General features: G+C 49.3%; 1 protein-coding gene across 2 annotated transcripts in view; it reads right to left on the bottom strand.

The window, feature by feature from the left end:
- The window catches only part of GANAB (glucosidase II alpha subunit), a 37,503-nt gene extending 16,965 nt beyond the window's left edge, over positions 1-20,538 (bottom strand). Inside the window, exons 1-12 of one of the 2 annotated variants that reach the window (XM_081891376.1) lie at positions 20,489-20,538; positions 16,148-16,249; positions 15,087-15,195; positions 13,435-13,562; positions 12,502-12,681; positions 11,037-11,102; positions 6,143-6,242; positions 5,616-5,709; positions 5,296-5,392; positions 4,863-5,043; positions 2,486-2,639; positions 1,463-1,698 (exon numbers count right to left, since the gene is read on the bottom strand). In XM_081891376.1, the coding sequence (XP_081747502.1) occupies positions 1,463-1,698; positions 2,486-2,639; positions 4,863-5,043; positions 5,296-5,392; positions 5,616-5,709; positions 6,143-6,242; positions 11,037-11,102; positions 12,502-12,681; positions 13,435-13,562; positions 15,087-15,195; positions 16,148-16,249; positions 20,489-20,514 (1,473 nt within the window). In that variant the 5' untranslated portion in view covers positions 20,515-20,538. The remainder of the gene's footprint in view (positions 1-1,462; positions 1,699-2,485; positions 2,640-4,862; positions 5,044-5,295; positions 5,393-5,615; positions 5,710-6,142; positions 6,243-11,036; positions 11,103-12,501; positions 12,682-13,434; positions 13,563-15,086; positions 15,196-16,147; positions 16,250-20,488) is intronic. The other variant, XM_081891377.1, reaches the window with a different exon arrangement.
- Between the last annotated feature and the right edge of the window lie 773 nt (positions 20,539-21,311).

The following is a 21,311-nucleotide window of genomic DNA, read 5'->3' as shown; positions in this document are numbered from 1 at the left end:
TTGTCTTCCTCTGCGTCATTTATTCTGGGTTTGCAAGAGACAGGGGAGACTGCTATGCAGGGCACTGAAGCTGGATGGGTCTCAAACCCTCGGTGAGCTAGGGACTTCCGCTGCAGGTTCTGGAGGATTGAGCAGGCGATACCAATACAGTGGTACCAGTACTTAATTCATTCTGGAGGTCTGTTCTTAACCTGAAACTGTTCTTAACCTGAAGCACCACTTTAGCTAATGGGGCCTCCTGCTGCTGCCTGCCGCGCCGCCAGAGCACAATTTCTGTTCTCATCCTGAAGCAAAGTTCTTAACCCGAGGTACTATTTCTGGGTTAGCGGAGTCTGTAACCTGAAGTGTCTGTAACCTGAGGTTCTACTGTGGTGGGTCCGACGGTCAATAAGGTGGTTTCTGCATGTGCTGCAGAGGGAAGTGAGGGGCAGGTGGGGCTTGTCCCTCTGGGAAGGTAGCCCATCTAGGAGAAGGAAAACTCTGATCCTTCTTCTCCGCTGCCTTGCAGGATATCTTGGGGAGAAGAAAAGGCCAAGGAGTAAACCCTACAGAAATCCGGAGTGGAGTCCCTAAAACGGCGGGATGACTCCTTGTACACCTCCCTCCAACAACTCCTGCAGCCAAGTCTGCTCTGCTTTCCTTTGGACCACACCAGAGAGACCAAGAGGAGGGTCTTGTCTTCTGGGCAGCCCAGGACCTCCCTACACCCTGTCCAGGCTTGTGCCCCAGGGAGGTCAGTTCTAAGTTGCTAACACAGCAGTTTGAATTCACCCCTGGAAGCACACTCCATTGTCTCTCTGGACAGATGGATGCCAACAACAAGGCAGGGGTGGGGAAGCATTTTCAGCACTAGGATCGCATTCCCTTCTAGGTAACCCTCTGAGGGCCACATGCCAGTGGAGGGCCAGATCAGATGCAGAAATGGGCGGAGGCCAGATAGAGAGGCCTGGAGGGCCATATTGTGGCCGGAGGTTCCCACCCAGGCTCTAGGCCCATGGTTACATGTCATTAATGTCTGGTACACGTCAGATGATCGTGGGGTGTGCGGAAGCTCCAAGGTCCCTGCAGGGAAACTTAAGAGCTAGGGTAAAGGGACCCCTGACCGTTAGGTCCAGTCGTGACCGACTCTGGGGTTGTGGTGCTCATCTCGCTTTATTGGCCGAGGGAGCTGGCGTACAGCTTCTTGGTTACGTGGCCAGAATGACTAAGCCGGTACTGGAGAACCAGAGCAGCACACGGAAACGCCGCTTACCTTCCCACCGGAGTGGTACCTATTTATCTACTTGCACTTTGAGGTGCTTACAAACTGCTAGGTTGGCAGGAGCAGGGACCGAGCAACGGGAGCTCACCCCGTCGTGGGGATTCGAACTGCCGACCTTCTGATAGGCAAGTCCTAGGCTCTGTGGTTTAACCCACAGCGCCACCTGTGTCCCAGAGATAGGGACATATCCTCAAACCTCACCTTGCGCCTCTTGGCTGCCAGGCCCTGAAGCATTTCCCGAGGGCGGGGGAACTTGTTGGGATCCCAGGTGAAATAGCGCTTGCCGTCAGCGTGCTCAATGTCCAGCCAGATGACGTCGTACGGAATGTCGTGCTCGTCAAAGCCGTTGTCCACTGTGCTCACGTCCTCCTCGTCGTTGTAGTTCCAGCGGCTCTGGTGATAGGCCAGGGCGAAGAGCGGAGGAAGGGCCTGGGTTCCTGAGAGAAAGGAAGGTCAGCCGAGGACACCTGCCCGTCTTCATGCCCGCAGAGGGTGGGCCAGAGAATGCTGCCTTAAAGCAAGTCAGACTGCTGGGCCCACTTTGTCCTGGAGCCGCCAACTAAGTCTCACTCAAAGCAAACCCCTTGAAAGCAATGGACTTAGGGACAGAAAATTAGTCTTGACTGCAGCCAGAATAATTGTTACATTTTGAAAAAATATGAGCGCCCCTACTTTGGAGGAACAGAACAGTAAAGTTTGGGATATTGCATCTATGGTTGAATTCCATCGGGAATTTTTTAATGTTTGGCATTTTATTAAGTTTTTCTATGTGCTGGAAGCTGCTCCGATTGGCTGGGGAAAACCCAGCTGGTTGGGCAGGGTATAAATAATAAAATTATTGGTATTATAAAATTAACAAATATAGAAAGGGTCATAGTGGAGAAACAGACATGCTTTTTGTGGGGGAGAATGGAGCCTTGTTAAGAGAATGCTAGTCTACATATACTGTTAGGAACTTTATGAAAATAGTCATTTGATTGTAGCAGAAGCTTAATGATATTTACATACTTGTATATCTGTTTGGGGCTCTTGTGTTTATTGGATGAACTCAAAATTTATTTCATTAAAATATCTTTTTTTAAAAAAGAACTTCATCATGGCCATTGACTTCAGTCTACTCTTAGGAATAGTACGGTAAGAAAAGAAGGAAATAGAGAATCCCTGCCATTGTTTAAAGCCAGTTTCCTCCAGAAGCAGAGTAAACACAATCTCTGTCCCACTCACCTGTGAGGGATGCATACTGCCGGAAGATGTCATTGGGCGTAGGCCCCAGCAAGAGAAACGCATCTATGATCCCGCTCTCAGACATCCAGCGAACATCTGTCTGCGGAGTTTCGCCTCCTCCTTGCATGTAATCCAACATCTTCCCAAACAGAGTCTGTGAAAGAGTTTAGGGGTGACAAACAGGGCCGTCTTTAGCAGATGCTGTGCCGGGGTGCAAATATACACCCAGCGCCCCCAAATTACCATGGATAGTTTTGGGGTGGCCGTAGCTATGCACTGCAAGCCATGGGGGGGGGCAACTCTCCACCATGCTGCTGTGGGAGAGCGATCCTTGCAGAGGCTTGGGAGGGAAGCTGCACGCCTGCCAGCCTTATGGTTGGCGGGGCACAACAGGTGGGCGTGCAGGGAAAGGGGAGACCACTGGCAAAGCTGCACAGCTCTCCCACTTGCTGGGGCGCCCCTGAGAGGCCGGCACCCTGGCAGAATGCACCACTAAGCCCTATGGGAAAGATGGCTCTGGTGACAAACTATTCAATCAGCTCAGGTGGAATAACAAGCCATAGTTTGGCTTTACATAAACAAGCTTTCATGCATTGCCTTGTCTTCCTCTTCTGCAGCAGGCCACTTTGCCATGACAACCTGAACCAGGTCAGCCCCTGGCATCCACCTGCCTCTGCCCCCTTCTTCCTGGGTCTGGGAGAGCCAAGTGCACTTGACACCTGAGTATTGTGGGTAATCAGAATGGCTTGCATTGGGTGTCTATGTGTGTGCTTGATAAAAGGCACTTTACCAGGGGAGCTTACACACAGATTTCAGTTCTGTGTTTTAAAGGATGCAAAATAGCCACTCTTCCAATAAGGATCGCTTTCAAGCTACCAGCAGCAGGGGGAAGATTGCCAAAGGTGTTGTGCTTCATCCCCTTTTCAACTGCCACTGAAATACACATGGGCAGGGAGGCAAATGAAATGTTCATCCTAGCTAGCTATTGTGGACATTGCACGGGTGATAGATTAGGAGCTGACAGCTCTGTTCCTTCGAAGCCAGCAGGACTGAAACTGGGGGAGGCTCCTCTCACTATAGAGATGCCAGTTCTGAAGCAAAGTGGAAAAGACCAACTAATAATGGAAAAAGAAACGGAAGAAGAAACTATGGCCACATCCGCACTAGTCATTCAAAGCACTACAATACCACTTTAACCGTTATGGCTTCCCCCAAATAATCCTGGGAACTGGTAAAGGGAGCAGAGAGTTGTTGGGAGACTTCTATTCCCCTCACAGAGCTACATTTCCCAGATTGGTTTAACAATCAATCCACCTTCCCTGGGAACTTTGGGAATTACACTACAGCTCTGTGAGGGGAACAGGAGTCTTCTAGCAACTCTCGGCACCCTTAGCAAACTACAGTTCCCAGGATCCTTTGGGGGAAGCCGTGACCGCCAAAGGGGTATCACAGTGCTTTGAATGTATAGTGCAGATGCAGCCCATAGTTTGCATTATAGCTGGATGAGGAATAAGTCAATAGACCTCAATTTGCTTTGGGTCTCATGCAGGTGCGTGCGATGTGTCTCAGCTAGGGAGGATGTAAGAGGAGTCCTGCTGGACCAGGCCAAAGGCCCATCTAGTCCAGCATCCCTGTTCTCATAGTGGCCAAACAGATGTAGATCTCTGGGAAGCCTGCAAGCATGTCAGGAGCGTGACAATAACCCTCCCCATCTGTGATTCCGAGCAATTGGTATTTGGAAGAATACTATGGCCAACAGTGGAGGAAAAATATAGCCATCTCTTTTCCAATATGCTGTAACGGCAGCCAGAATCCTGTTGGCCCAGAAGTGGAAACAAGAGGAGATACCGACGATAGAAGAATGGAGATCAAAATTGATAGACTATGCGGAATTGGACAAATTAACTGGGAAAATTAGATACACTAAAGACCAAAAGTTCATCGAGGACTGGGGAAAAATGGTGGATTATCTGAAAAACATATGTGGTGTAAATATAACGCTAGTGGGATTTCAAGAGGCACTGTAAAAAAACAAATAAGTATTGTTTATTAAAAATAAGGAGCAAGGGGGAACAATGGCAATGCGAAAGAAGGAATGTGTATTAAAGGTATAAATATGGATGATTTTCAGAGACACTGAAGGAAGCAAAAAAAACCAGCTATGATTTGTTGTATTCGAGATGAAATGTATAATTGAATGGAAACTAATAAAATTTATTTTTTTAAAAAAGGAAAAATATAGCCATCTCCTTGTCCTAGAACTATAGAGTTGGAAGGTACAGCAAGGGTCATCTAGTCCAACTCCCTGCAACGCAGGAATGAAAACATGTTTTACACAAGGAGTAAAAGGGGTGACGCGCCCTTGGAGGAACAGTACCTTGCCTGCTGTATTGGAGGTGACGTCCACCCAGGTCTCCGCCGCGTTGAGCCAAAAGATGCCCAGAGTGCGCTGGGGATTATGGGCCAGCAGGACAGGAACAGAGCCATAGAGAGCCATGGGGTTATAAAGTTCGTATTGGAAGACATCCAGGTTATAGAGGCGGTATGGGTCCCCTCCCCTGCCAAGGATTTGGCAATTAGAAACAGTAGGGGGAAATGCAGGGAGAATCCAATGGCACAGCTGCCTCCCTGATACTCGTGACACCATTTGGGGTGCCTAGGAAAGCAGCACACCATTCACCCCCCCCCAATCTCTATGGCACGCACATAGAACCCTCCTGCAACTGCTTAAGCTCCATCGGGGGGGTGCGTGCGCATGCGCAGGGTACCCCACCACCATTGCTATTAACACTGTCAGGCCCCAGGCTTACTCAGTGGTTCGCAACCGGAGGTAGTCTGCGTGTTCTGGGATCCCATACACGTTCTCCACACCCGGGAACGAAAAATCTAGCCCCACGGATGTTGGACCTGCAGAAAGAGAGAGAGTGAGAAGGGGGCGGGGCTAGGAAGAAGGCAAGTGGAGCAGCATTAAGGTGTCTTACACTTCAATACCAAAGCAGGGTTTGGCAGCACTGGCAACAAACCATGGTTTGCAAGAGGCTACTAAACCAGGATCTGAAACCATGGTCCATTAACCCAAGTGGGCAGTAACAAAACGCTTCTGGGATTGCCTTCCTTAACAGGACTTTACCATTGGGCTTGCTGTCCGTGTGTGTCTTGAATGTTTCCTCCCAAGATCCTGGCTCCTCTTCTGTCTCACTAGCCCCTTTGGGTGCTTCCTCACCCTGCGAGAACAACACAAAGGAAATTCAAGCCACCATTTCAAGTTGACATGCTTCACGCAAACCACAGTTATTGTTAACTGCTTCTCAGTCTTGGAATCCAACAAACTGTGGTTAAGCAAAACTGGAACTGGAAGCTTTTGATTTCCTCGGAGCAGGGCTGGGGGAAGAGTGAGTGAGCCCAAGAGGCTCATTCACTTCATTAAAAACCATGGCTTGGCATGACTGTGGTTCACTTCACAGTCATTATGGTTCAGCATTCAGCTCCCTTATTCCCTGCAGAGCAGGGGTGAAGAATCTGATGTCGGTGAGCACAGCTCCCCTCACCCTTTGGCCAAGGTTGCTGGGGCTTCATGCTGGAGCCCCCCCATCACCAGGAGGCCCATAGGTTCCTCACTGCTACTGCAGGTGAACCCCTTTCCCACCCTGTGATCACCTGCTCGGTTTTCTCTGTAGACTCCTGTTCTGCTGACGAAGGGGCATCCGAGGCTTCAGCAGCCCCCTCCCCTTCTGACGCTGGTTCCTTTGGTGGTTCTCTGGAAGAAAATAAGGGAGGGGGAGAAAGGAAGGCTCAGCCCTAGAATCCCCACCTACCCCATGACCCCATCCAGGCAGCTTGAAAGGAAAAGGAAACCAAAATCCCAACTTTGTCCTAGCCCAAATGAAATGCTGGAACCCTTAGTCCACTACAAGCAGCACAGCACACACCAATTCACAGCCCAGCCAGTTAGCAGGGGAAGGGGAAGTGTGGGCAGCTGTGGGGCAGAGGACAGTGCAAACCAGGCTCTGGTTCCCTCGGCTCCAAACCCACTGGGCTCTTGGAAATGGTTGCCAATCCCATTCTGGACTGGCCGCTTTTCGTCCTGCGCCTAAAGAAGGGGGTGTTGCAGTTGCGCCTCTAGGTCAGGCACAGGCAAACTTGGCCCTCCAGATGTTCTGAGACTACAATTCCCATCATCCCTGACCACTGGTCCCGTTAGCTAGGGATGATGGGAGTTGTAGTCCCAAAACATCTGGGGCCCCCGAGTTTGCCTATGCCTGCTCTAGGCTTATTTGCAAGGGTGGTTTTCTCATTAGAAATGTTATTTCTTCATCTGCACATCTAACAAGCAGCTGATGAAAACCCAGACGGCCAAACAACTAAGCCAGGCAGGTCTAATGCATGTCAGTTCAGAAGCAAGCCCTGTGGTGTTCAGTGAGTTTGAACTTCAAGATGCAAGTGTGCCTGGGGTTGTGGCCTCAGAGGTCTTACAGTGGAGCGGCTGCCCCAGGAATTACTATCCTTACCCCATAAAGAATAGAGAAGAGGGATATTGCATGTGTTCTCGGCACACTTGGTTTGCGTGGGGCAACAGCTAGATAGCACATAAACAAGATGGCACCCTAAACAAGCACAGTTGGCTCCTTGAACAATCAGAGCACTTGCTCACTCAGATATCCTCTGAAATGCATGTGGGTTCATCAGCAGATGTGCCAAGGGGTCCCCCTGGGCAGGTAAGCAGTATGGAATGCATTCCAAGGTGCTGCAAAATTTGGAAAACTACACTCACTTCTCAGAGAGTGGAACTGCGCGCTACATGTGTGTGTGTGTGTGTGTGTGTGTGTGTGTGTGTGTGTGTGTAGGTCTTCACTTAGGCTTGAGAATCTGTGGCCCACCCACTGTGGTCCAATGGTCAGGGACAATGGGATTTGTTGTCCAGCAGCATCTAGAAGGCCAATGGTTCCCCTCAGACTGGGGCACATCAACTTTTTAATGCTTGGGGGCACATTTGGAATTTTGAGTGAGGGTCCTCCACCAGCCACTTCTCTCTCCCCTCAGCTGGATCTCTCCCCGCTGCCCCCCACAAGACAGAAAGAGAAAAACACAGACGCACGGACCTTGTTTTCCGAGAGATCTGGGTAAAAGTCACATATAGCGGAATTAATCTAAGACTTTAAAAAGCCCATGGAGCTGAAACAGGACATCTTTCTTCCAACTTCCAGTTTCAACTCTATGGACTTTTTAAGGGAGAAAAACATCTAAGGAAGGCTCTTCTCATGTATTGGATTGCTGTCACCAAGCCATACATAAAACCCCTGATGCACGGCGTGTGAGTTTAAAGGAAATCCTGCAGGGCCACGGGTTTGGAAGTACGCAAGCTCTCATCTAGGACTAAACATGGTCTACACGGAAATAGAGACAGCAGCAAGCGGCCCATCAGAATTGTCCTTTTGGCAAGGACTTAAAAGCGTAGCTCCCTCTCCAATATGAAACAATTTCTATTAGCAGCAACCTCCTGATACCAAACAGCAAGGAGAATAACCAAAAGAGGCAATAAAAAGTCCAACATTTCTGCAACTAGAAATGCATTATACACAATGAGTGGCAAAATGGGTCTTGGTCTCCTACACTGGCACACGTTACTTCAAAAGATAAACATTCGGGAATTTCACTTCATTTGTTTTCTTTGCGAGACCATAAGAAACATATCAGAAAGTTGAATCTGACATCAAGGCTGGTCTCTTAGGCTTCTCACAGCCTGCAAATTGCGGATACGATCGCAATACTTTGTCCACACATTACATGGCAGTAAACCAGAGATGGGGAACCTTTTGCCCACCAGATGCTGCTAGACTACAGCGCCCATCGTCCCTGACCATTGGCTATGCTGCCTGGGGCTGATGGAGCCTGAGAACATTGTTGAACTACAACTCCCAGCATCCCTAACAATTGCTAGACTACAGCTCCCATCGTCCCACTGGCTATGCTGCCTGGGGCTGATGGAGCCTGAGAACATTGTTGAACTACAACTCCCAGCATCCCTAACAATTGCTAGACTACAGCTCCCATCGTCCCTGACCACTGGCTATGCTGCCTGGGGCTGATGGAGCCTGAGAACATTGTTGAACTACAACTCCCAGCATCCCTAACAATTGCTAGACTACAGCTCCCATCGTCCCTGACCACTGGCTATGCTGCCTGGGGCTGATGGAGCCTGAGAACATTGTTGAACTACAACTCCCAGCATCCCTAACAATTGCTAGACTACAGCTCCCATCGTCCCTGACCACTGGCTATGCTGCCTGGGGCTGATGGAGCCTGAGAACATTGTTGAACTACAACTCCCAGCATCCCTAACAATTGGCCATGGTGGTTAGGGCTGATGGGAGTTGGAGTCTAACAACAACTGGAGGGCCACAGGGTCTCCACCCCTGCCCAGCATTGCCACCCGGCATAATCTAAAGACGTGGCAACCAGCTATGGCACTCTTAAAACAGTCCTTTAACTGCATGACGTACAGATAGAAGAATATTGCAGGACCTTTAAGCAGTGGCAGACAATGAGGCTCCCTCCAGAGATTGCTGGACTACAACTCCCATTATCCCTGATTGGTGGCCATGCTAGCTGAGCTGGAGTCTCAACAACGGGCACCACATAGGCTAACCCCTGACACAAGACTAATAATTTTAGGCTACAATCCCATACTCACTTACCTGGGAGTAAACCTCACTGAATTTAGGGACACGTTTATCTCTGAATATTGCGCTTTTAGCACGGCAGATGTTTTTGCGGACTCAAGAGACATGAAACTGTGCCACAATAAGCATGTAAGCCAGCGATTCCCAAACTTGGGTCTCCAGCTGTTTTTGAGCTACAATCCCCATCATTCCTGAGCACTGGTCCTGAAAGCTAGGGGTGATGGGAGTTGTAGGCCAAAAACAACTGGAGACCCAGGTTTGGGAAACACTGACGTAAGCCTTTAAGGAGGGGTGGGCAACCTGTGGCCCTCCAGACACTGTTGGACTCCAACTCCCACCAGCCCCCAGTCAGCATGGCCAATGATCGGGGGAAATGGGAGTAGTAGTCCAGCACCATTAGGAAGGCCACTGATGTTCTCCACCCCTGCTTTAAGGTGCCACAATAATTCTTTGGTATGCATTTGTATCATATCTGGATATCTATTTGCCTCATTTGCACACTACCTTTGTGTTTCTGCTTAAAGAGCAAGCAAACAAAATGTGTGAAAGAGTTACCGTATTTTTTGCTCTATAAGATTCACTTTTTCCCTCCTAAAAAGTAAGGGTAAATATGTGTGCGTCTTATGGAGCGAATGCAGGCTGCGCAGCTATCCCAGAAGCCAGAACAGCAAGAGGGATCGCTGCTTTCACTGCACAGCGATCCCTCTTGCTGTTCTGCCTTCTGAGATTCAGAATTTTTTTTTCTTGTTTTCCTCCTCCAAAAACTAGGTGTGTCTTGTGGTCTGGTGCGTCTTATAGAGCGAAAAATACGGTACCTGACACCCTGGGACAGAGTTAGAAATCATAGGCGACAAGGACAAAAGGACATGATCCAGCCAAAATGAAGCATGCTTTGATGCCTTTATGCCTAGAACGTCATCTCTCTGAGCATGGGTATGTGTGAGCAAGGGCCATAGCTCAGTGGCAGAGCATCTGCCTGGCATGCGGAAGGTGCCATGTTCAGTCCCCAGCATCTCCAGTTAGGGCTGGGAATGTCCCTTGCCTGAAACCCTGGAGAATTGCTGCCAGTCGGTGTAGACAATACTGAGCTGGAGGTAGGGCAGCTTCCTCTTCCTTTTTATTCAAATCCTGTTTAAAATCCCATTCACCCCAAGGCTATTGAGCTCATCCTCCCAGTCCTCATTCCTAACCCAAACCCAGGATTCTGCCCAAACCCTTTCCCTCCCATTTGCTGTAATTCTCCACTGTCTAAAGATTTTAGGCTGCCTATGTCAGGAGTGGGGAAACTTTGGCCTTCCAGATGTTGCTCAACTGCAGCTCCCATCAGCCCTAGCAAGTCAGTAATGATGGGAGTTGTAGTTCAGCAACATCTGGAAAGCCACAGGTTCCCCACACCTCCCTATGTACTGCTGTTAAGATGCCATGTACACTGATGGGGTAGTAACAACAATGATAATAATATAATTTCAGGAAAAACAGAATAAACCTAAGCATTGGGTTTCAACTTTACTATGTTGAAAGTAAAATGACTTAACTCTGGCTAGATCACACCCAGACTTTTTACTTTTATTTTTAACAAGGACACTTTGATTTGGCTGCTGCCAGCAATGAGTTGCAATTCAACTTCATGAACTTACTCAAGGCAAGGTTTGCGAGAATCGGGACAGTCAAATGCATTCATGCACACCTTGGAAACAGAGCTAAAGGCTGCCACACACCTCTCAAGGATTCAAGAGGCCAGCAGCTAACCACAGGGATTCCCAAATACGGCACAGGTAAAGGTGGGCAGGGAATGGCAGTGCCACTGTCTAGGCGGCGGCAGGGGTGGGTGGGGAAGGTTTTAGAAACAGTAGCAGAAGCTGCAGATTTACCTAGAGAAAAGGTTCTTGATCCTATCCCAAATGCTAACGACCGTGCTACTAACTTTATCCGAGAAACTGGGGGGGCCGAGCGGGAGGGGGAGGCACAAACCAACAAAAACAGAAAACACAACGAGAGTCAGTGCAAGGAATCCCAGAGACGTAGAGACACATCCCTCCAGCCAGCCCCCCAACCACCCCTGAAAATGGCCCTGCTCTCCCCTCCAGGACAACCGGGGCTGGGGAGCAGGGTAGGGAAAAGGGGGGGAGGGTGGGTAAACTGAGACCCCCTTCCCACCCCTTGCACAGAAAGCCTGCTGCTTTCCCTAGCAGTCTTCCCCCAACCTGGTATCCTCCAGACACTTTGAACTTCAGTTCCCATCAGACCCAGCCGGGACAGCTGAGGCTGATGGGATTTGGAGTCCCAACAGCAGAGGAAGCAGGTCTCCTAGCCTTGAAGAGATGTGGTTGTGACATGCTCTCGCTCTAGAGAATGAATCACAGAGCTGGAAGAGATCTTGGAGATGACGTAGTTCCGCCTCCGAGATCTCACTGCAGCACAGCTCACCCAGATGCTGCTGGACTACAATTCCCATCACCACTGACCACTGGGCTGTGCCTGGTGGGAGCCATAGTCCAGCACCACCCAGAGAGCACCAGGTCGGGAAGGCTGACCTAAGCTATACCCCTCCCTCTTCTCCAACATCCTGGATGATAGAAACTTCTGGCCTTGTGTCCCAAAGAGAGGGTGTGAAACCCATACAAAGAGGCCTTTGCTCACTCGCCCAGCCCCAAATGGAGGTTGAGACATCACTACAGTGCCCCCCGCTGGTGGGAGGCTGGAGATGAAAAGCACCACAGAGCCCCATCTTCTTACCAGGTCTTGCCTGGTGGCACTTCCCAATGAGAAAGCGGAGTTAAAAACACATCCAGAAAGGCTTCTGGCACAGGCCCCTTTTGCAGACACCTGTGAAGCACTTACATAGCTCACTGGGAGCACCCCTTGCTCCTGCCGGAGGAAAAAGAGGACTGCAGCTAAAAGGGTTATTTAGCTGCATTGCAGAGGGTTGGGACTAAATGACTCTTTGGGTCCCGCCCAACTCTACAAATTATTATTCTATGAAACAGGCCGTCCCCGCTTTCCACAAATCAGGACTCCTGCCTCATACCAAATATCTTTCCCAACCCATTCTGGAATGGGAAGGGTAGACCCATAGGGAGGGAAAGGATGTAAATTGGAAGAGGAGGTCAACCTCTCCTTTCTACACCCCATTTCCCCAGGTCAGCCGCTTTTCCTAGAAGACTTGAAAGCAGCAGGCTCCCACCTGTCAGGTACACCCCAATCTTGTCCGTTGACAGATCCCCTTTCCCTTGTTTCTTTGCTTGAGCTTTTTCGTTTGAGGAAGACAGAAGCTGCCTAGAAGCCAGGAACAGCATTCCCCTCCCTCTCCCCTGTGCCGACGGCCCCAGTACTCACGAGTCCTTCCGCTGCCGCAGGTGCTCAAAGACAAGCAGCCCCCGGGAGTTGACGCTCAGCACCAGCTCCCGCCCTTCCAGCAAGTCCATGCGGAAGGGCTTGGCCGTCAGAATCAGCTTGTGGTTCCCCTCGCCCAGGGACAGCTCCACGCTGTTATCGTCCCGGCCTGTGACAGATAATCTTTGGTGGGAGGAGGGGGTGGGAGGATTAAGGGGAAAGAACAGAGCGGGTGGCATGAAGAAAGGGAAGTGTCCAAAGGGAGGGCAGGAAGATATCCTCACGGCTACATGCGAGGTCCTGGGCACTATTCTATAGACTAGGGCTGGGCGATATATTCATGTATTGTCCAAACCCGGTTTCAAGTTCATAACGTGATCTTTGACCTAGCAATGAACCGCAAATCATGATATGTGTGATTCGCATAGGAAATATTATTTTTTGCTATGCAAAAATCATGTGGGAAAAACTGTAAATCCAACCAATGCCTCTACATAGCTCCATCCTTATTTCCGACATTGTGACATATCAGTATATCGCGATGCTTAGCTGGTGATATATCACGATGTTGAAAATCAGATATCACCCAGCCCCACTATAGACCGCTGCTACTTTGTGGGGGGAATCAACCAGGCCCCAACAAGATCTTGCTGGATCTTCCCGCGCAGAAAGGAAGGGCAGATGCTGTTTTGCTCCCCCACCCCAGGGGGAAGGGTTCCCTTTAAAGCAGGGAACCTTTCCAAGTGTGACATGACCTTCTGGAGGCCCCATGCAAGTGGTGGGTGGGGCTTGAGGGGGAAAGTGGGTGGGGCAACAAATGCAAATTCCCCATCCCACCCTGGGCCTGTGGTTCCCTGCCCCTACACTAAACCGCTGTGCCTTCTCCTCACAACCCACGGTGAGCTAGGATGCATAAATGACCCTCCATCTGCGTACCTGGTAGTGGGTGGGTCCTGGACTAACACATCTGGTACCTCATAGCGGGGCTTGAGCGGGTTCAACTCATTGATCCGGATCCGGGTCATGTTCCCTTTCAAGCCGTAGAGCTCGAGGAGGAGAGGGACCTGGAGGCAGAGAGCAGGGTCAAGTCCTGTCTTTTTCCATAGGTGGGGAACATCTGTGGCCCTCCAGATGTTGTTGGAGTACAGCTCCCATTGTACATGACTGCTGGCCATGCTGGCTGGGGCTGATGGGAGTCCAATGACATGTGGAGGGCCCCCAGGTTCCCCGTCCCTGTTTTACACTGAGGGTCCAGCCCCACAGCTGAGACTGTATGTACATGTATGTTTACAAGCGTGGCCTATGTTTGGCTGGCAGCAGCTCTCCAAAAATTCAGATAAGGGCCTTTCCAGCCTTGCAAATGGAGGTTTTTTTTAGTGAAGAGCTGAGGGGGATTTAAATTGTGAGCTTCTCTACCCCAGCCACCTGTTCTTCTACTGAGCTGCACAGATGTAGGATATCTGCCTTATAAAAAGGTAAAGGGACCCCCTGACCATTAGGTCCAGTCGTGACCGACTCTGGGGTTGCGGCGCTCATCTCGCTTTATTGGCCGAGGGAGCCGGCGTACAGCTTCCGGGTCATGTGGCCAGCATGACTAAGCCGCTTCTGGAGAAACAGAGCAGCGCATGGAAATGCTGTTTACCTTCCCGCCTGAGGGGTACCTATTTATCTACTTGCACTTTGATGTGGTTTCGAACTGCTAGGTTGGCAGGAACAAGGACCGAGCAACGGGAGCTCACCCCGTCGCAGGGATTCAAACCGCCAACCTTCTGATTGGCAAGTCCTAGGCTCTGTGGTTTAACCCACAGCGCCACCCGTGTCCCCTTATACCAGGTCATGAATTTGGCACTCTAGTCAAGCACTCTCTCCTCCAGGGCAGCAGTTATCCAGGGTCTCTCTTGCAGATGCCCTCCAACCAGTGTTCAAAATTAGCCAGGTGCCAGGCGTGTTTTGCGAATTACAGATCTCTGGATGCCAGGTTGGTGACTGACATCTCCATGTGGCCAGCCGCTCCAGCTTTCTTAAGCAGGTAAGCAGAAGAGCTTATTTACTGCATTTACCGTATTTTTCGCTCTATAAGACGCACCAGACCACAAGACGCCCCTAGTTTTTGGAGGAGGAATATATATATATATATATATATATATATATATATATATATATATATATATATATATATATATATTTTCTGAATCTCAGAAGCCAGAACAGCAAGAGGGATAGCTGCGCAGTGAAAGCAGCAATCCCTCTTGCTGTTCTGGCTTCTGGGATAGCTGTGCAGCCTGCATTCGCTCCATAAGAAGCACACACATTTCCTCTTACTTTTTAGGAGGGAAAAAGTGAGTCTTATAGAGCAAAAAATACGGTATATCCTACCTATTTCTCCAAAGAGTGCATGTTTCATCCCACTCCTCAGTTAATCCCTACAAGGACCCTGTGAGGTACGTCAAGACACTGTGACTGGCCCAAGGACACACAGAAAGCTTCATGACTGAGTGGGGATTTGAACCCCAATTTCCCAGGTCCTAGTCCAACACTCTAACCACTACACCACCCTGGCTACCTAGGGTTTCAACTCATCAATTCACCTTGTTTGCTTCATTGATGAGCTGGATCTTCATGGAATCCTGGCTGAGCTGTAACGACTCCAGCAGCGCCCTGTAGGGTGAACTCCCAGCTTCCATGTTCCTCTGGCGCCTAGGGAGAGGAAACCATGGTTACTGGAGGCAAATGATCAGGGCCACTTTACTATCTCCCCCTCCCATTTTAGGAAGCTTGTTTGTTTCTGTACTTGTAGCCACAAGAGGAAGCTTCACGGCACAGGGAAAGGACTTCATTCCTTCCTTAGGGAACAGGAATCCTGTTGAGGAAATGAGTGCCAGTCCTTTTTCCTCAGCCAGGACAAACATTTAAACTTTTTTTTTTAATGTTTCTAAGTAAAAAAATGTTTTAGTAATAGTGTTTTAATGCTGCTATTTTTCACTCTGGGCTCCTTTGGAGCAATACAATGAAGAAATAAATAACAAGAACATCAGACGAACACTGCTCATCAAGTCCAGCATCCTGTTTCCACACTGGTCAACCAGATATCTCAGTGGGAAGCCTGTTGACGACAACAGTAAATGATTTCCAGGAACTGCTGTTCAGAGGCATACTCTGGCCGGTGGGGGGAGTCAAAATTAAGGCTACCAGTGGCTGGCTGATGCTTTTATTTTAAGAAGATAAGAGCCTCCTGGATCAGGCCGGAGGCCTACCTGGTCCTGTATCCTGTTCTTAAACAGTCATACCTCAGGTTAAATATGCTTCAGTTTGAGCGTTTTCATGTTGTGCTCCGCAGTGACCCGGAAGTAACGGAATGCGTTACTTCCGGGTTTCACCGCTGGCGCAGACGCTCAAAGTGATGTCACACACACACATGCACGGAAGCAGCGAATTGCGACCAGCACACGCACAGATTGCGTTCACTTCAGGATGTGAATGGGGCTCCAGAACGGATCCTGTTCGCATCCAGAGGTACCACTGTACTGGTCAAACAGTAAGGGAAGACCACAAGCAGTAAGGGAAGACCACAAGGAGGACCCAAGTGCAAGCAACGCTCTCCCCACTCGAGAGTCCTCCTCTGACAGCAGAGATAAGACACCCAACTTACTTGCAAAAGGAGCTCTGGTCGCATGTCTTGAAGTTGCTTCTGTCCACAGCAGTGACAACAGCCAGGGAAAGAGCTAGCCAAGCAAGAGCTGCCATCTCGAGTCTATTGGGAAGGAAGACATTTCTCCATGCAACACATCGTTAACTTGCAGACTCCCCACCACCAGTTGTACTTGAGGGCTGCTGTCTCACAGAGACAGCAAGTGCGTTTTGATGTAAACGGCCCCAGATTCATCTCCAGGTAGAGGTAGGGCAGACTCCCTGCCTGAAACCCTGGAGTGCTGCTGCCAGTAAGTGCAGACAATACTGAGCTAGATGGACCAGGGTCTCCCTAAAGGTGCCAGCTAGCATTAGCCAACAAGGTTCATCCTACAACTACCTTGATTGTGCTCAAAAGGGATGTTTAAGGCCCAGATGTCATCTGGAATTCCTACACCAGCCTAGACCAAGCAGCACAGACACAGAATGCCTTTTCAAAGCTAAGATCCCACTGACACGGGCTGCTCAATTGCTTCAATGAAAAAGGGAAACGAGAATGGGAATGGTCCCCAGAAGATACATAGAATAATGGAATCATAGAATTGGAAGGGACCATGAGGGTCATCAAGCATAACCCCAGCAATGCAGGAATCTTTTGCCCAATGTGTGGCTCAAACCCTTGACTCTGCCATTAAGAGAATCATGCTCTAGCATTAAACACCATCCTTTGGGGGGCGGGGTGTAGTCAGGATTGCTGAGACCATCTGCATGCAAAGAAGAAGAAGAAGAAGAAGAAGAAGAAGAAGAAGAAGAAGAAGAGGAGGAGGAGTTTGGATTTGATATCCCGCTTTATCACTACCCGAAGGAGTCTCAAAGCGGCTAACATTCTCCTTTCCCTTCCTCCCCCACAACAAACACTCTGTGAGGTGAGTGGGGCTGAGAGACTTCAGAGAAGTGTGACTGGCCCAAGGTCACCCAGCAGCTGCATGTGGAGGAGCAGGGAAGTGAACCCGGTTCCCCAGATTACGAGTCCACCGCTCTTAACCACTACACCACACTGGCTCTCAAAGCGGATGCTCTACCACTAAACTACAGCCCTTCCCCACAGTGCTTAAAAAACACAGGTCCTGCGCAAGCTCTCAACTGAAAGATGGCTTCTGGATTGCCTTATCTCATCTGTAGTGTAGTAATGACGAAAAGAAAGATCACCAGATAGGAACACAGAAAACTGCTTTACACCAAAGCAGACCACTGCTCCATCTAGCTCACTGCTGTCTACACTGGCATCGTTTCTCCAGGGTCTCAGACAACAAGCTTTGCCAGCCTGACCTACATGCACTTGGGATCGAAGCTAGGATCTGTAGAGCACTAAACATGTGCCTGATCTAGGCAACATGATTTTTTTTTAATGCAGGAGATTTATAAATCACATAATTTTTACAAACCTCTTTACATGGTGTACAACTAAAACTATAGATAAACAACAGCTGAAATCTACTAACCAATTAGAAATGCACAAAACCATTATGATTAAAAGGCAGAATAAAAGAGTAAAATGTAGGTAACCAAATTATATGTCTGGGCAGGCATGCAGAAATGCACTCTCACACACAAATCAGCACTGGCAGAACATCAACAAGGGGTTCTGGTTCCTAATTATTTAACAACAGCAACAAGAAAAAGCTTTTCTCTCTCTCAAAATTAGGCAGTTAGAATTCCACATATGCACCTCATTCAAGGGGATTTGTACTTGTACACGCACATTATCCCCATTTCTGGCTCAGGAGGTGGTTCCTCCTCTTCTCCAGCTACTATACCTGTCTCTGAATGGTGGAGCTTGGGGCCTTAGTAAAAACACCAGAGTGGGATTCCGCCTAAACAGCCATTGCTCACATCCACAACACATTGAAAGCCCTGCCTCAGCATTACGTTCTACCTTGATCACTGGTGTCCTGCAATGGGGTGCTTCTCGTGGTCCCCCACGCCCCTGGGTTTCGGTGAGCCCTGCTCTGTGAAACTTCCTGCCAGAGAAGGTTTGGCAGGAATCATCTCCACCTCCTTTCATGTATCTCCAAAAAACTGTGTTATTCAGACAGGCCTTTGCAATGTGGATTTCTTTTTGCCAATGAATATCTACTGAAATTCTTACTGATGTTTTTATGTCTCTTAATGTAATTTTGTACACTGTATACCAACCTGCTATATTTTTTTTGGGAAAATGCAGTCTATAAACACTTCAATAAATAACTGGATATGTTAATACATAATAAGAACAGCGTTTCTATACCACTTGAGCAATCAAGGCTTCCCCAAAGAATTCTGGAAACTGTGTTTTGTGAAGGATGTAGAGGATCATAGCTCTTGAAGGTTCTCCCAACAACTCTTAGCAGCCTTAACAAACTACAGATCCCAAGATTCTTGAGCAGGAAATGGGGAGTCATGACTATTAAAAAGGCATGAGAGTGCTTTCAATGTATAGAGTAGATGCGACTGTAAAATCTGCCAACACCTGTTCTCGAAGCACAGACTCATTCATAGCAAGAATGCCAAGATGTGATCCAGCCATCTGCTGTGTATTCAGTGATCAGGAAGCAGCTTCCAGAGACAAAACTATGGGCACAGGGAGAGTGCAAAGGGCAAACAGAGCTCTCCATTGCTGGTGTGAAGGTCAGTGCCTGTTTCCACACATGCTGCATCTGAGTGATCAAAGGCTGGAAAGCAGGAGCCATGTGCTAATAGAAGGATCAGCACACTGGGCTGGCCAAGACCTCACATGCAAAAGCACTAAGTTCTGAAGGAAGTTTCAGTAAAAAGATAAAAAGAAAAACTGCCCCTTTATTTTTTGGTTCCTCATCTTTTTTCAAAACGTAAGTTTCTTGAGGGAGGGATCTGTCCTTTTTGGTGGTTCACATTATTTTGAAAAGTATTTTGAAGCACAGAACAAAAACAAAACTAAGGGAAATAATCACAACCATGCCATGGTTCAATCACAAGAGCTACAATTGGGATGGGTATTAGGGAACATAGGAAACCATCTTATATAGAATCAGACTATAGGTCCGCCTAGCTCAGTCTTGTCTAAGCTGACTGGCAACAGCTCTCCAGGGTTTTAGGCAGGGGTCTCTTCCAGCTCTATCTAAAGATTTTGTGGAATGAACCTGGGACCTTCTGCATGCAAAGCAGATGTTCTACCACTGAGCTGTGAACACAACACAGGTACATAGGAAGCTGCTTTGCACTGAGTTGGTAGAATGGTCCATCTAGCCCAGCGTTCTTGACACTGACTGCCAGTGGCATCTCCAATCAGATGCTCTACAGCACAGCCCCATGGCTACACAAAAATGTGCAGATCAGTGTTCACAACTGCGCAGAACACAGCCCACAGTACAAATCATTTTCATAGTTTTCTGTAAATCTCAGCAAAAGAAAGTTTCCAGCCCTCAAGAACATACAAAATGGTCAACAAGCAAAAAGGGTCAGTGCTGTGCTTCTTAATAACTGGTACAGAGCACGGCGGACTAGCCAATGGGCTACAAATGACAGCTGGATCAAGTCAAAGGCCCATCTAGTCCAAGATCCTGTTCTCACATCCAAACCAGATCCCTAGAGGAATCTTGCAAACTAAGTTTGAAATCAAAGCCCAACCTTGGTTTTGCTTAGGTGGTTTTGGACTAGTGTCCCCTGAACTCAGTCTGCCAGAATGGAAATATTGGATTATCTGCTTCATAACAAAAAATAATTGTGGAGATGAATGAAAGGTCGCACCCACACCATACATTGGGAGGCCTAGCTACACCGCAAAATATCCAGGGAAGTGCAGTTGGTTAAGGGCGCTGGGAACTGTAGATCCCTGACAGGGTAAATTAGTTCCCAGGATTCTTTGCACAGGGTGTTTTAAAGGCATCGTGTGCGCACAGCACAGGTAGACAGACGTGCAGGCAGGTGGCTGCATCGTGAGGGGTCTGCAAGCCTTAGAAGGGGCTTATGGGGGGTGCAGAAATGGAAAGGGGTCCTGCGAGGGATTCGGGGACCATGGGCTGGGTGGGGGAGCAGGGGCTGGCGATGCGGGGCAAGGAGCAGCACGCGCACCTGTGGGGCGCCCAGAGGGAAGGAGGTCAATTCCAGAAGCGACGTGGAAGCACAATGGGGGCGGGGAGACCATGTGGGGCTGGAGGGCGGGAATAAGGCGACGGTGGGAAGGGAGCGGGGGCTGAAGGGAAGCCCCGGAAGTTGAAGGGTCATTCAGGAGGAATGAAGAGTTGGTGGTCTTCGGTGGGGAGGGAGGGAAGCCATTCTGAAAGCAGCCCTCCCCCCACGCCCTACCCCGCATAGCCGCCACCCCGCAAGTGAGCCTCGCTCTCACCTCCCTACTGCTGCCGCCGCCGCCATCTTGGATCCCGCTTCACTCCCCCCTCCCGCCGAGGGTTATCAGCCCCACCCCGTCCCCACCGAGGCTTCTTATTGGATCCCGCGGCATGAGCCCGCCCCTTCGCTTCTCGAATCGCCCGGCCGGCTGCTCCGCCGCGGGTCCCTCCCACTCGCTGTTGCATTATTCATGAGCGGGCTTTCCCGGCGCCTGCGCACACCGGAGGCCGCTAAGGCACGGCGGCAAAGGCACGTTTCCCGGGAGCAGGGGATGGGGGCAGGCAGTGCTCGGACGCCTGGGTCCCGTCCTGGGAAAGTAGCTATTTTTCTTTTGAGAGCTTATAGTACACTCTGTTCATTTGGGGCTGTATTTATCCTCTTTCATTCCAACACACATCCCTCTTCGAATGATTTAAATAAATTTTTTAAAAGCTAATTCCTACCCCTTTAAAAGTCATGGCTTCGGCCCCCCCCCCGAACCCTGGGAACTGCAGTTTACCCTTAGGAGCTACAATTTCCAGCACCCTTAAACTACAGTTCCCATCATTTTTCAAGGGAAGCCATGCGGCTTAAATGTACAGTGTGGATCATAGCTGTCAACCTTTCCCTTTTCTTGCGAGGAATCCTATTTGGAATAAGAGAATTTCCCTTTAAAAATGGGAAACGTTGACAGCTATTGTGTGGATATGGCACCAGTCGTCAGTTAACAGGATCAGGTAGCTGGCGATGGCGAGAGGGCCATAGCTCAACAGCAGAACACCTGCTTCGCATGCAGAAGGTCCCAATATTTCAGTCATTAGTGTCTCCATGTAGGGCTAAGA

The sequence above is a fragment of the Podarcis melisellensis genome (assembly GCF_964234715.1).
Source record: "Podarcis melisellensis genome assembly, chromosome: 16".
In the NCBI taxonomy this organism is placed as follows: domain Eukaryota; kingdom Metazoa; phylum Chordata; class Lepidosauria; order Squamata; family Lacertidae; genus Podarcis; species Podarcis melisellensis.
This window is presented reverse-complemented; position numbering and strand designations above follow the sequence as displayed.